Here is an 11,914-nt window from a genome sequence, read left to right as displayed (position 1 = left end):
CTAGCAACAATAGAAGAAGAAGTTTATTGCAAATTCGTGCCCGGGGGCTAATTGCAAATTACAAACATAAAAAAACAAAACAGAGTATAACATAACTAAAATCTACATGATGAAAGGTAGTTGTCTAAAGCTATAGATATGTTTAAAACTATGTCTAAGGGGTTTGACTTCTCTTTTGTAAACCATGGAAGACGTTATGTCCCACCTTTTCCAAAATCAGTGGGTTTGGGAGGTAAAAAGAAGAAAAGTTTTTCTTTGTCTGTAAGTTTAGTAAAATTGGGATAAATTGTAGAGGTTTGAATAGTTAACTCATTTCGAGCGTTGTTATGAAAGGAACAGTTTGAGATAAAGTATATTTCGTCTATCACAGCCTTTGCGCTACAATATTTACAAATGAACATCTGTGTCCAGATCACCCCGTGACATTTCCCTCAGCCCGCGTTGACAGTCTGGTAGAGACGTACATTTCCCTCGGGCCTGGCGTATTTTTGGAAGGTAGGGAATCTTTGTGGAACCTTGGTTGCTCACTACTCGCACTTTGTAGCCTGGGTGCCATCCGTGGTAGCCAGCGACATTAGGGAGCCGGTGGAAACTACGGAGGATGGCACCCAGGCTAACTCACACCTTGAGTGCAATATACTGATTGATTACACGTCCTGGATGATATCCCCTGAGCACTTCAAAAGTGTTGCTTATAAACCTGCATTTCTCCTCTGGTCTCTCAGTCACTGACGAAAGCTGACAGTGGATACTAGCTGAAACGTCTGACCGTTTCCAAAATCATATCCAGTTGCTTGCATAACTGCTTTTTGACGTATCTTATTACCTGGATGTCTAACCTTCATCGACGTTGCTGAAAATCATTTTTTTTCTTGTTTTCACCTAGCTCTTTGTATGTCATTAGCAAAGACGTCATGACGCAAGAAGGACACGTCGACGTTGTGACTTGAATCAAATGGTTTGACTGTTATTAAACGGAATTATTTGAAATTGTTTAATCAAATGAATACTAGGCCTGAAAGACTGTGGTTTGGTTTGACCAACCTTAGCGCTAAGCTTTGCTCAGTGATCAAGTTCTACTAAAACAACCCGTTAGTAACAACTCTTGAAACAGCTGGACATATACTCAGGAGAAAGTAGATCACATATTGCCTTTATTAGGAGCAACAAAGCAGACGCCATGCAGTCGCTATTTGCGCAATGACGGCTCTCTTCCACCTTTAGATCTTGTTCTACGTTCCTCCAGCACTAGTGTGTGGTCTGGTTTACTCTCATCAGACATTTCTACCACGGCGCCTGCTTTTCTTGGACTTCCCCTTGCCTGTTTTCTTAGCCTCGAGTTCCACAACCTCGTGCTGAAGTTCTTTGATCTCCTTTTGTGGGGCAGAGGAAGAAAAAGTTAGAATACGTTGTATCTAAGTGTTGTGTTAGCTACGTTCATATCTGATCGGGGAGTTAATAGAAAATACTATTGGAAGAATATAGATTATCAAAGATACTTGAGATAAAATTTACTATATTTGAAGCTGAGTGGTACATTCCAACAGTTCTGCTAAATATAAAGTGAAGTGAAATGAAATGAAATGAAATGAAGTGATGGTCAGAAATCCGCAAAATTACCAAAAATACTAATTTAAGGTTATAGTTATATCAGTTAAAATTGTTATTACTCGCACTGAAGAGTCGTAAAGGACATAGCTAGGGAAAGAAACCAGCTACATTACGAAACCCCATCCCAGAGAATAGATTGAAACATTCATCTTACTTTCAGAAGCTCATCACCGCTGCGACTCGTTGGAGTTGTTGCTCCTCCCTTCGCCTGGCTTTTATCACCTACACTTTTCCCACCAGCCGGCTTTGTAACGGGCAGTGCCTTGCCTCCCTGCTTTGGAGCGTCCCTTGCGGAAGGCGTTGGAACTGTACCGGCCTGCGGAACTTGAAGATAGCTGGGATAGAACAGGGTCCTCTGTGCAGGTTTGGGCGATGTGGACACGATGCCTTCCTTGCCTCGCGGAAACATTACGTGTTTAGTTGGCGTAGGGTCGATGAAGGGGTTTCCACCAGCAGAAATCGGAAACTGTCGAACCCCATTCATACCCCATCCTTCCAGATATTTCTTCAGGTCTTCCTCACTGGCTTCGCTGGCTGATAGGTCTCCCTCAGGTGTCTCTTTCTCCGTACTGTCGCCTATATCTCTTACTCCCTCCTCCACTTCTTTCTTTCCCACCATCACCACATTCAGTCCTTCTTCTACGTCTCCCACTCCTTCCTTCATCTCTGCCAGACCCTGCTGTACCTTCGCCTTGTCTTGTTTTCCACCAGATTTAGTCTTCTGCCCATCTTCTTGGAGATTCAGACCTTCCTTGATCTTGTTCAAGCCTTCTCTCAGTTTACCGAGCGCTCCGGTCCCCTCCTCTCCACCTCCTGCTGGGATCTTCTTCACATTCTCACCGTCCTTGTTGTTTTCCTTGTTCGCCTCCTTTTCTCCCAGGCCGGGACCATGTACGGTATTCATGCTGGTCATTGCACGGCTTACCAACGAATCCGTACCAGCTAGCCCCTTTCCGCCAACATCACTGTTCGTCCCTCCACTCTGTCCTTTCAGGCCAAATCCTTTGTCTTGAAGTTTTGATTGTTTAGAAGCTGTGTTGCCGGGTTCGAGCCAGTCCTTGAGTTGTTGTTCTCCTTCCTTCACGACTTGCAGGCCCTGCTGTACAAGTGCCGTACCCTCCAGAACTTCAGAACTTGTCTCTTCCGATGCTAAAGCGTTTTGGGCAACGCTAAATGCGAGTAAATCGCTTTGAACCCGCTTTCGCCCTTGCGCCATGCCCTCAAGTGCCTTTTCAAAGATCACTTTCCCGTTCTTGCGGCCTGATGTACCTTTCTTGTGCTGAGCTGTTACGTGTTTTGTCTTTTTTTCTGCATCCGTTTCGCCCAAGGTTACGGTTTTCAACACTCTCAGGAATTCGTTCGTGTCCACGTCGGTAGCCGCCGAAGCCTTTGTATCACCTTTTCCCTCTTCCACGTCCACTCTGGGCTCGTTTGTTTTCTGTTCTTTGTTTTCCTCTTGTTTGACAGGTCCTCTCGTTCTCTCTCTATGACTTTCCTTTTGTATCACCTTTGGCTCTGTTTTACCCTGAGGTTCCTTTGCTCTCTCATCACCACCTTCTTCCTTCTTTTCTGTCACCTTCGCTTCTCTCGAGCTCGCTTTGGGACTTTCCTTCTGTTCTTTGTTTTTCTCTTGTTTGACCTTTCCTTGCGTTCTCTCCCTGTGACTTTCCTTTTCCTTTTGTATCACCTTTGGCCCTGTCTTACCGTGGGGTTTCTTTGCTCTCTCCCTGCCACTTTCTTCTTTCTTTTGTGTCACCTTTGCTTCTCCCGCTCTGGGACTTCCCTTCGTTTTTTGCCTGGGGGCTTTCGTCTTGTTATTTCGCCTGCTTGGTTTTGTTGGTCGCCTGCTGCTTGTCCTTCTGCGTGAAGGCACTGGAGGGCGAGCTGCTTTTTTGGCAGCTTTGCTTGCTTTCGCCAGGCTTTTCTTTCTTTCTACTTCTTTCTTTTTCTTTCCTTCGCCAGTTCCTTTACCGCTGGTGCCACGTGAAGATCCTCCGGCAGCCTTCTTCGTGTTGACTTTCTGGTTGGTCTTTGGTTTCGTTTTCCGGTCTTCCAGCTTCTTTTTTATTTCCATGACTTTCTTGTGCTGCGGCCGTGGTTTCGTTGCCTTCTTCTTTGGCTTTGGTGTCTTCTTTCTCGGTCTGCTTCGTTTGTTGCCACGTCCACCTCTTCTTCTAGCTCTCCTTTTCTTCCGTTTCTTTCCCCCGCTTTCTTGGCTTCCCCTTGTTGATCTTTTTGGTCTTTCCACCATTGCGTGGTTTGCAAGAAGTTGTCCACCGTCAGTTTCCAACCTTTTTGAAAGCCGGGCGTTTTCCAAAGGGCCAGTTTTAGCTATATAAAAGAACAAGAAATAAATAAACAATAGATGCATCGAAAACAACTTTCACAATTCCACCGGGTATACACTAAAACTACCATATCAAAAAAGAATAAAATGAAATATTTTAAGAGATCTACAAATGCTGTGTCAGCAATTCACGAAATATGTACACTTTAGGTCAGATGACTTCAAGACTCTAAGGCCTCAATAACACCGTTTTACAATGTATCGGTCTTAGCACATTGGAGCTACAACTATCATAGTCTCCACCAGACTCCTTTTGCAGGCTGAATAAATCGTAGAAATCGCCTAAAAAGGGGATATAATTGGCCAGAGGAGTTTCCCGGCCGTCGAGTGTACCTTTTTAGGCGATTTCTACGATTTATTCAGCCTGCAAAAGGAGTCTGGTGGAGACTACAACTATCAAATAATACAATCGCTATACAAAGAAATATTCTCAATGTGAACAAGCGGAAGTGTCGGTAACTCACCCAGTTGTTTCCCGTTGGACTGGAGTGGTCCGTTGCTCCGCAGATCCAGGATGCTGCTGTTGACCGTCACTCGACCAGCGGGTTCTTCTAATCCTGGCTTCATCCGAGAACCGCCATCTTGTGCGGTGTTTTTGTCGTTGTTGTTGTTGTTGTCGTTGTTGTTGTTGTTGTTGTTGTTGTACAAAGTAACTGGTTGAATCTCCTCGTGCTTTTCCTGTAAGTCGTGCATGCAAGACACAGGCGCCGAAAAGGATCAATTTCAAAGGAATTAATTGTCTGTATATATCTGATTTATTTGTATGTATACGTCACCTGATAGAGAGTCTAGCACATTGGTATCATATCACCGTAAAAATTTCGTATGATGCGGGCCAAAAGACATTTTGTGGGCAAGAAAAGATAAGAACCTATATCATATTAGGACATATCAACGCCAAGACGTTTCTATGGGGAAAGAACTTTATGTTTATTTGGTAAATTGTAGATTTTGTTAAAGTTGTGTGGAAGTTTGACATTGTTAAATTTTCGGGCACACTCACCTGTTCCTGAAAGTTTGCCTCCACCGAAGACGACGATCCGATGCTGAGAAGCACCAACAACGCAATCTTCACGTTCCACATGCCTGAAAACAGCCTCCGTGAATTTTCTACATATCAATTTTCCGATCCTTCATTCTCACAGATGATGACGAGTGGTGCCGTTCAATGGTTGGTCGCTAGAGGCGCTTTACACCAGTGAAGACAGTGCCTAAAGTAGGAGTGATGTTCGCAACGTTTCTGCTAGCGTCTAAGATTGTCTTACATGGCGAGCCACCGAGAGCAAACGATACACACCAGCGCTATGACAGCGTTCAGTACAGATCGTTCGTTCGACCCCTCCCGTTCTGTAGAACATGAACGGTTGGTTTGTTTTGTTTTCTTGACAACAATCGTTTCCGAACGGCATTGTTCTTCAAACGCAATAATCGTCGTTCTTACGTAAGCTCTTAGTAATTTTTGTACAACAAACCATACCTTTATTTCGCAACAGTCAATGATTGTTTGTTGCTACCTTGGTGCAGGTGCTCTTTGTGGTAAAATGAAGTACGGTTGGGTCCGTATGAAGCAGTCCTCTTTCCGTGTCCGTCACGGTACTTTATTCTGTTCTCCTGTGCCTTCTGTTTCAAAACTATCAAACTCATCATCATCATCATCTTCTTCTTTTTCATCACTATATGACGTCATTGTTATCATTTGCATCATCCCTACCCATCATCATCATCATCGATATCATCATCATCATCATCATCATCATATCGCACCGGTCATCATCAATTTCTACAGTTAGCCATTTTCTGTCTCCGTGCCCATAGTCAGTTTTGTCATCATCATCATCAACAAAAACATTGTCATCATCCGCATCATCAACATTGTCATCATCATCAGCATCATACATATTTTTGTCCATATGGAATAAAGAAAACTGCTAAAGGCATCCAATGCGATTTCAGAGCAGCTGAACTAATCGAAATTGTGTGCAATATAACAATCTGACTGCAATTCAGTGACGGTTGTCCACTGCAAAAGTTCAATAAAGATACTGAATCCTAGTATTGATAGTACGAATAGGACAATTTCTAATCCTTCCACAAATATAGTAAATCCCAATACGTACATAGATAAATAAATAAATGATAATTGACCTCCACTAGTCCAAGTCTGTACAAACCTTATACTGATAAATACTGCAACGCTATTTGAAGCACAGGTAAACAAAATGTAATTTTTTTTTTATCAACAACAACGTTTTGAACAATGATAGTAGTTCGAGACATCTTACGTAATATCTTAAGAACAGAGCAATATACAATCAGCAATTCACCTTTAAATTATGTACATATTTAAACATACGTCAAATGCAGAGCCTCTAGGTATCTTTATTTTCTGAGATACTTCAATAGAAGTGAAAGAAAGATAACGGAAAATGCATGAACTCTCAGCTTGACAAAAGTTGTCTTTCTTTTAAACTCCATCCTGCTGGTTTAAGCCAATCTGACTACAAATATGGCATCTAAGACCTCTGCTCTGTGCTGTGCAATGATTCAACGTTCCGACTTCAACGTTTAGTTGGGTCGTATGGCGTAACGACAGAGCGTTAGGCTCGGAACCAAGAGGTCTCGAGTTCGAATCCTGCCATGCCACCGATCTTGTGCAAGGCACCCTTCGGCAAGGCACAATACACCAATTTCCTCAATTTACTCAGGTACAAATGAGTATGTTTGTTTTCCGTTCGTTGGTGGCGGCATAAATATGAGTTGAAAAAACTCGAGTGTGCCGTCGCCATGCCTTGCGATAAATGTTGGAATGGAAAAAACGTTCCAACTCGCAGATCCAGTTCTAACCATCATCGGTGATGGTCGGGGCACGAGGTGTCAGCTGCAGGGACGCCGCCTGGCGGTACACGACGTCAGGGCATCTGGGATTGTGTGGCACGACTAAGGTCCCGGCAACGTTGTTCAGCTGGACAGGAGTCCTGTAGAAACATGAAGATACTTTATTGACACAACAAGTAAAGCGACTTTTGTAAGGCCACACCAAGTAAATTTTATGGATGACGTCCTTTGGAGACCCTATATCTAATGCGAGAGGGCGAAAAAAAAAACAAGAAGGGCCCTAAAAAACAAGATCATTTAGAAATATACTAAGAGACGACAAATGTTAGGACACAAATTGAATGAGGTGACACAGATTAACAAGCAAGAAGTCTTTTATTCATCATCAAAACAGCAATAAATCAGGTGGAACAGCAGTTGTCGCCCTGTCCTGTTTCTTTCACATTTTTGCAGGCCTGCAGAAACAAAGCATGTGCTCTTTACCCATTTCGCGTTACGGGTTTCACACCAATCTAACGATTTGCGGCACTGTCGTGACTCTTTGGTCATAGTTACAGGAAGCGGAATTTCTTGTTTTTTTTTCGAGGAACAGGTCAAAATCAATGTGCGCGAGGACGTCATCCATAAAATTTACATGGTGTGGCCTAAGGGCTATATCTAGACATACAGACCAACACGTGGATACAAAAGAATTAACCTACGTACAGGTGCGAGATTATAGCCCCAAATGCTACGATAGGAGCCATGAGGTCAACACAAAAGGCTGGGTTAATATTTAAACAATAAATTTTGAACTATTAATCAAACCACTGCATTGATAGATGGGGAAATTGTAACAACTAGAAAGAAAGGGACGTTCCTCAACTGTTGGGGGCAAAATATGACTTGATTCAGAAACAGAATCTTTTTTTTTTCGCAAATCAGAAAAAGATGAAGAGGCAAATCGGAGAACCAACAAATTAAATTGGTGCGGCCTAACATTATATATGCTGGATGCTGTATGACGTTAGCCTAGGTGCCATCCGAATTTGTAACGGCTACCCCGAAAAATCGATTTTTTTCGGGGTAGCCGTTACAAATTCGGATGGCACCCAGGCTAGTACGACGTGACCTGAGCAACATCAACATCCCGCTCTCCCAGACACAGCAGCTGGCTGAAGACAGAGGAAAGTGGCGGGCCCTGACGAAGCTAGTCAGCTCTACGCATCACGTGCAAGAGGAATGAGTGAGAGTGAGTGAGTGAGTGAGTGAGTGAGTGAGTGAGTGAGTGAGTGAGTGAGTGAGTGAGTGAGTGAGTGAGTGAGTGAGTGAGTGAGTGAACATTATATATAGTAATAGTACCGTTTTCTGTCCCAGACCCTGCCGAAGACATCGTCGGAGTCGTGGCCGGCGGGTTGGTGGCGGCTGGTGGACGGCAGGACGGCGTTGTTGCTCCGCCGGGTGCCGGCTGTCCTCCCCGCCGCCAGACCGCCGCCCGCCACCGCTCTCAGCGGCGCGTGCTTCACGCGGTTAGACCTGAAAAAATACAAAAACGTGACAAATAAATCTCTAGCATGAAAGTTCATTTGTGTTGGCTCAAGTCATTATGAAAAAAAAAGACTTAACTTTCCTTCCAACACTGAAACTAAAAACAAGATTCCTGGAACACCATCATCCTAACTCTGTAAACTCACAGGTCTCGCAACACATTCAATGCTATCCTTTCCTGAGAGGGGTGAAAGAGGATATTTACATCAGGGCCCATCACCCTTCCCTCAACCGCGACGGGGGCCGACATCATCTACCAGATGCCTTTGACCCAGTGTTGACGCCACAATTCAAACAAGCCACGTGACAAGCTTCACTGGGTCAGTCTACGTACTGAGGAAGACCAGAGTGACTGGTCGAAAGCTCTCGGTGAGAGAACTTTGTTTTGGATCAAAAGGTTTAACTTTAAACAATGTTACCCCTATAACAGATAGTTCCCTACTTACCGGAACAGCCGAGGGAAGGCCTGTTTCATCTTTTTGCGGAAGATCCGTCCGAAGGTGATGTAGACGATGGGACTGATGGCAGACTGCAGGTAGGTCAGAATCAGGGCCACGATCTTCCACGAGAACGTCACCAGAGTGAAGGGGAAGTCTTCCTTGGCGATCACCTAATGGTAACAGGGCTCGAAATTAATTTTCGGCAATAGTGATTGGTTTATTGAGAAGAACAAAGAACATATCAGACTTGCAGTAAAAACTGAATTGTGCTGATTTTTACAACTTATAGGATTATACAATACTAGTGGATATAAGAGGGCAACTTACACTTGTAATATACAAAATTTATAAAAACCATCGTCATCGTCATATTATAGCAATATAAGTAAAACAATATGATTTCACACGAGTAAGATCACTACTGTCGTTCTACATTAAAATGACTGAAAGTCTTTGAAGTTTTAATAGGTGCGCTGGTGCACTCAACCTAAAAAATTGGGTGCACAAAAAAAATTGGATGCACCATATAAAATAGAATAAGTATAATGTCAACAAAAACTAGTTATGCTTCATTTCTTAAGAAAAGTACTACTTGTACAACAATTTATTTTTTTCTGACACTTGAATGTTAAGAATACACGTATGCTGTATTCTACTATGCATTTAACATCTTTACATACGTAAACCTACGAAAAAAATTGGGCGAATAGCTTCAATTTTGGGTGCACATGCACTTAGTATTTCGAGCCCTGGTTATTGTGAGAGGCTGACATTGCAAATGTATAGTACATAACGTTAGATCTGTTGCATCATGATCAATAATTGATAGTGCACTGTATGATATATTATTGCCAATGAATGTAAAATGACTCTAACCTGCCAGAGGAGCAGTATTTGGGTCGGCAGCCAGCAGAGCGCAAACACCAACACCATGATGGTGATCATCAGGCACACCTAATAACAAACAAACAAACAAACCGGGTTTTATGTATCTCCATTCGATATTTGTATATTTAGATGTTCCACAAAGTGAAAGGGAAGGCAAAACAGGTGCATACACACCTTTACAAACTGCCCTCCCCCGTACAAAAAACACATGTACAACAACAAAATTTACATATTCAAAGACCGCAATATATAGAATATACACAGAATGCATGTAGAATATAGTAAGTTAAACATAATGATATAGTAAAGGTCATGAAGAAAGCGACAACTGCATACTGACGCTAACAACATGGAGCTTATGGAGGGGTCTAACTGGTCCTCTATACGATATTCTTGAAACAGAGGTTTCGGCTTTTTCGCGTGCTTTAGGCGCTTTTATCAGACTCTCATTCTTGTAGTGGTGTCTTTTTTCACCTTGGGGTGGTAAATGGTAAATCCCGGGAAAAGGATTATGCCTGGCCAATTTCATACTGTCTTTGCAGCTACCAAAAGATCTGATTGAAGATTAAGTACTATGCATCCTGCCGTTACAGCTACCGCTAGCGCTAGCTATGTGGTCTGAGGATAATGTACTCGACATTATACAGGGAGCTGTCCCTGTCCCTGGTACTGAAACTGCTGCAGTATACGTAACGCTAGCCTTGGTGCTGAAACGTTTTCGTTGTCCTCAGTGATTTTGCTCTTCACAAACCTGTGCCAATTATGAAACGCACAAGAATGGCTCTGTCAGCTGTTATTAAAGTTCACGGAGTTCCTAACCTTTGCAGCAAAACCAAGTAGAACAGAAGCAACATGTTTGGGCACCAGGCAAGAGCCCGTGATCTTTTAGTTCAAACAACTAAGAAGGACATTGGGGTGGAAGCTCCCTAAATTTGACAACAACACATTGTCAAACATTGTCATTAGATAGCTTTTAACAATGTCTAGAGTTAGATGTTCAAGGGTTAGGTGTAACAAGTCGATCGGTGTAATATAGCCAGCTGCCGCCGCGCCGCGTACCTGCGAAGCTGGTGTGTTACGCCGAAAGGCGGTTATACCGGCTATACAGATACAGATACAGAACTCTCTAAAACGTATTGATGGAATAATAATTCGGTTGACTCACCTTCCTTCTCTTCATGAGGATCCGTTTCCTGATCTGTGAGCCGGCGCTCACGTCCACGGCGTTGCGCCCCCAGAGCTTCTCCACCACGGCGATGCAGCTCCAGATTCCCACCGCTAGAGGGAGCGCGTAAGTCAGCAGAACAGTGGCGATCCAGTAGGTGATCTGCCCGGCGTGAGAGGGCCACCGCTGCAGGGGAAACAAGCGTCAAACTAGTTACTTGTTGCTGTATTTCTTGAGAGGGGTGAAGGATGCCATATACATCATATATATCACCCTACATTGAACCGCGACGGGGGCCGACATCGTCTGCCAGATACCTTTGACCCAGTGTTGACGTCACACTTCAAAGAAGCCACGTGACAAGCTTCACTGGGTCAGTCTACTGAGGAAGACCAGAGTGACTGGTCGAAAGCTCTAGGTGAGATTTGGACCAAAAGTTTTAACTTTAAACTTGTTGCTCTTTTGTTATCATTTCTTTGACATTGTATGCACTCTTCTCTGTCTGTGGTGGGGCTAAGATTAGCAACCTGCTACTAGAGTTACCCAACACTGTGTCCTGTACATTTCTATCTTGATAAATATGTATTAAAAAAAGTGTCAAACTAGCCGTGGCGACTCTAGCCTGGGTGCCATCCCCAGTAGTATTCGCCCGCTCTATAATGTCGCTAGCTTACCAGTTGTAAGCTAGCGGGCGAATACTACTGGGGATGGCACCCAGGCTATGGCGACTCTTGAATAGGGCGTTATTACTGGCTGCCTTATATTCTATACATAATTTGTCATCGTGAGAGCAAATACGCCGTATTGAAGAGTCACCACCGCTAGTGTAAAACGTGTCAAACAAATTAAGAACCTTAGGAGGATATATAGCAGGGAAGCATCTGTGTACTTTCAGATCAATTGCAAGTTATCATGTATAACCTTTCAGTTGAGCATTTTGTGCCATAAATAGAAAACCATCACTTGTGTATCCAATTTGCAAATATATTGGCTTAGCCGTGAAATATTATACAGCGAAGGCTGCAACGAATATTATTTATAGCAGTTAATTTGATTTACATCGTTGTTTACTACGCTCCATCTATATTCTGTATTAGATCT

The 11,914-nt window shown here is 43.3% G+C and overlaps 2 protein-coding genes across 2 annotated transcripts in view; both read right to left on the bottom strand.

Annotated features, from left to right (window-relative positions):
* Positions 1 to 1,156: 1,156 nt before the first annotated feature.
* LOC109466651 (ABC transporter F family member 4-like) lies at positions 1,157 to 3,921 on the bottom strand. The gene is made up of 2 exons (XM_019764382.1): positions 1,766 to 3,921; positions 1,157 to 1,373 (listed from the first exon to the last, which is right to left on the bottom strand). Exons 1-2 carry the CDS (start codon positions 3,860 to 3,862, stop codon positions 1,275 to 1,277), a joined length of 2,196 nt encoding a protein of 731 aa, XP_019619941.1. The 5' UTR covers positions 3,863 to 3,921; the 3' UTR covers positions 1,157 to 1,274.
* Positions 3,922 to 8,762: 4,841 nt separating this feature from the next.
* LOC109466585 (G-protein coupled receptor 54-like) overlaps positions 8,763 to 11,914 on the bottom strand; it is a 6,289-nt gene continuing 3,137 nt past the window's right edge. The window contains 4 exon segments of the mRNA XM_019764316.1: positions 8,763 to 8,918; positions 9,637 to 9,714; positions 10,814 to 11,119; positions 11,207 to 11,214. Of these exon segments, the coding sequence (XP_019619875.1) occupies positions 8,763 to 8,918; positions 9,637 to 9,714; positions 10,814 to 11,119; positions 11,207 to 11,214 (548 nt within the window).

This window comes from Branchiostoma belcheri, unplaced genomic scaffold, assembly GCF_001625305.1.
Source record: "Branchiostoma belcheri isolate BF01 breed outbred unplaced genomic scaffold, Haploidv18h27 scaffold17, whole genome shotgun sequence".
NCBI lineage: Eukaryota > Metazoa > Chordata > Leptocardii > Amphioxiformes > Branchiostomatidae > Branchiostoma > Branchiostoma belcheri.
This window is presented reverse-complemented; position numbering and strand designations above follow the sequence as displayed.

Bases quoted from the DNA above. Each gene is read 5' to 3' on its own strand.
- LOC109466651 (XM_019764382.1), bottom strand. From the start codon at position 3,862: ATGGTGGAAAGACCAAAAAGATCAACAAGGGGAAGCCAAGAAAGCGGG. The intron at 1,374-1,765 runs GTAAGATGAATG...GCCCCACAAAAG, and splicing joins GCGGTGATGAGCTTCTGAAA to GAGATCAAAGAACTTCAGCA.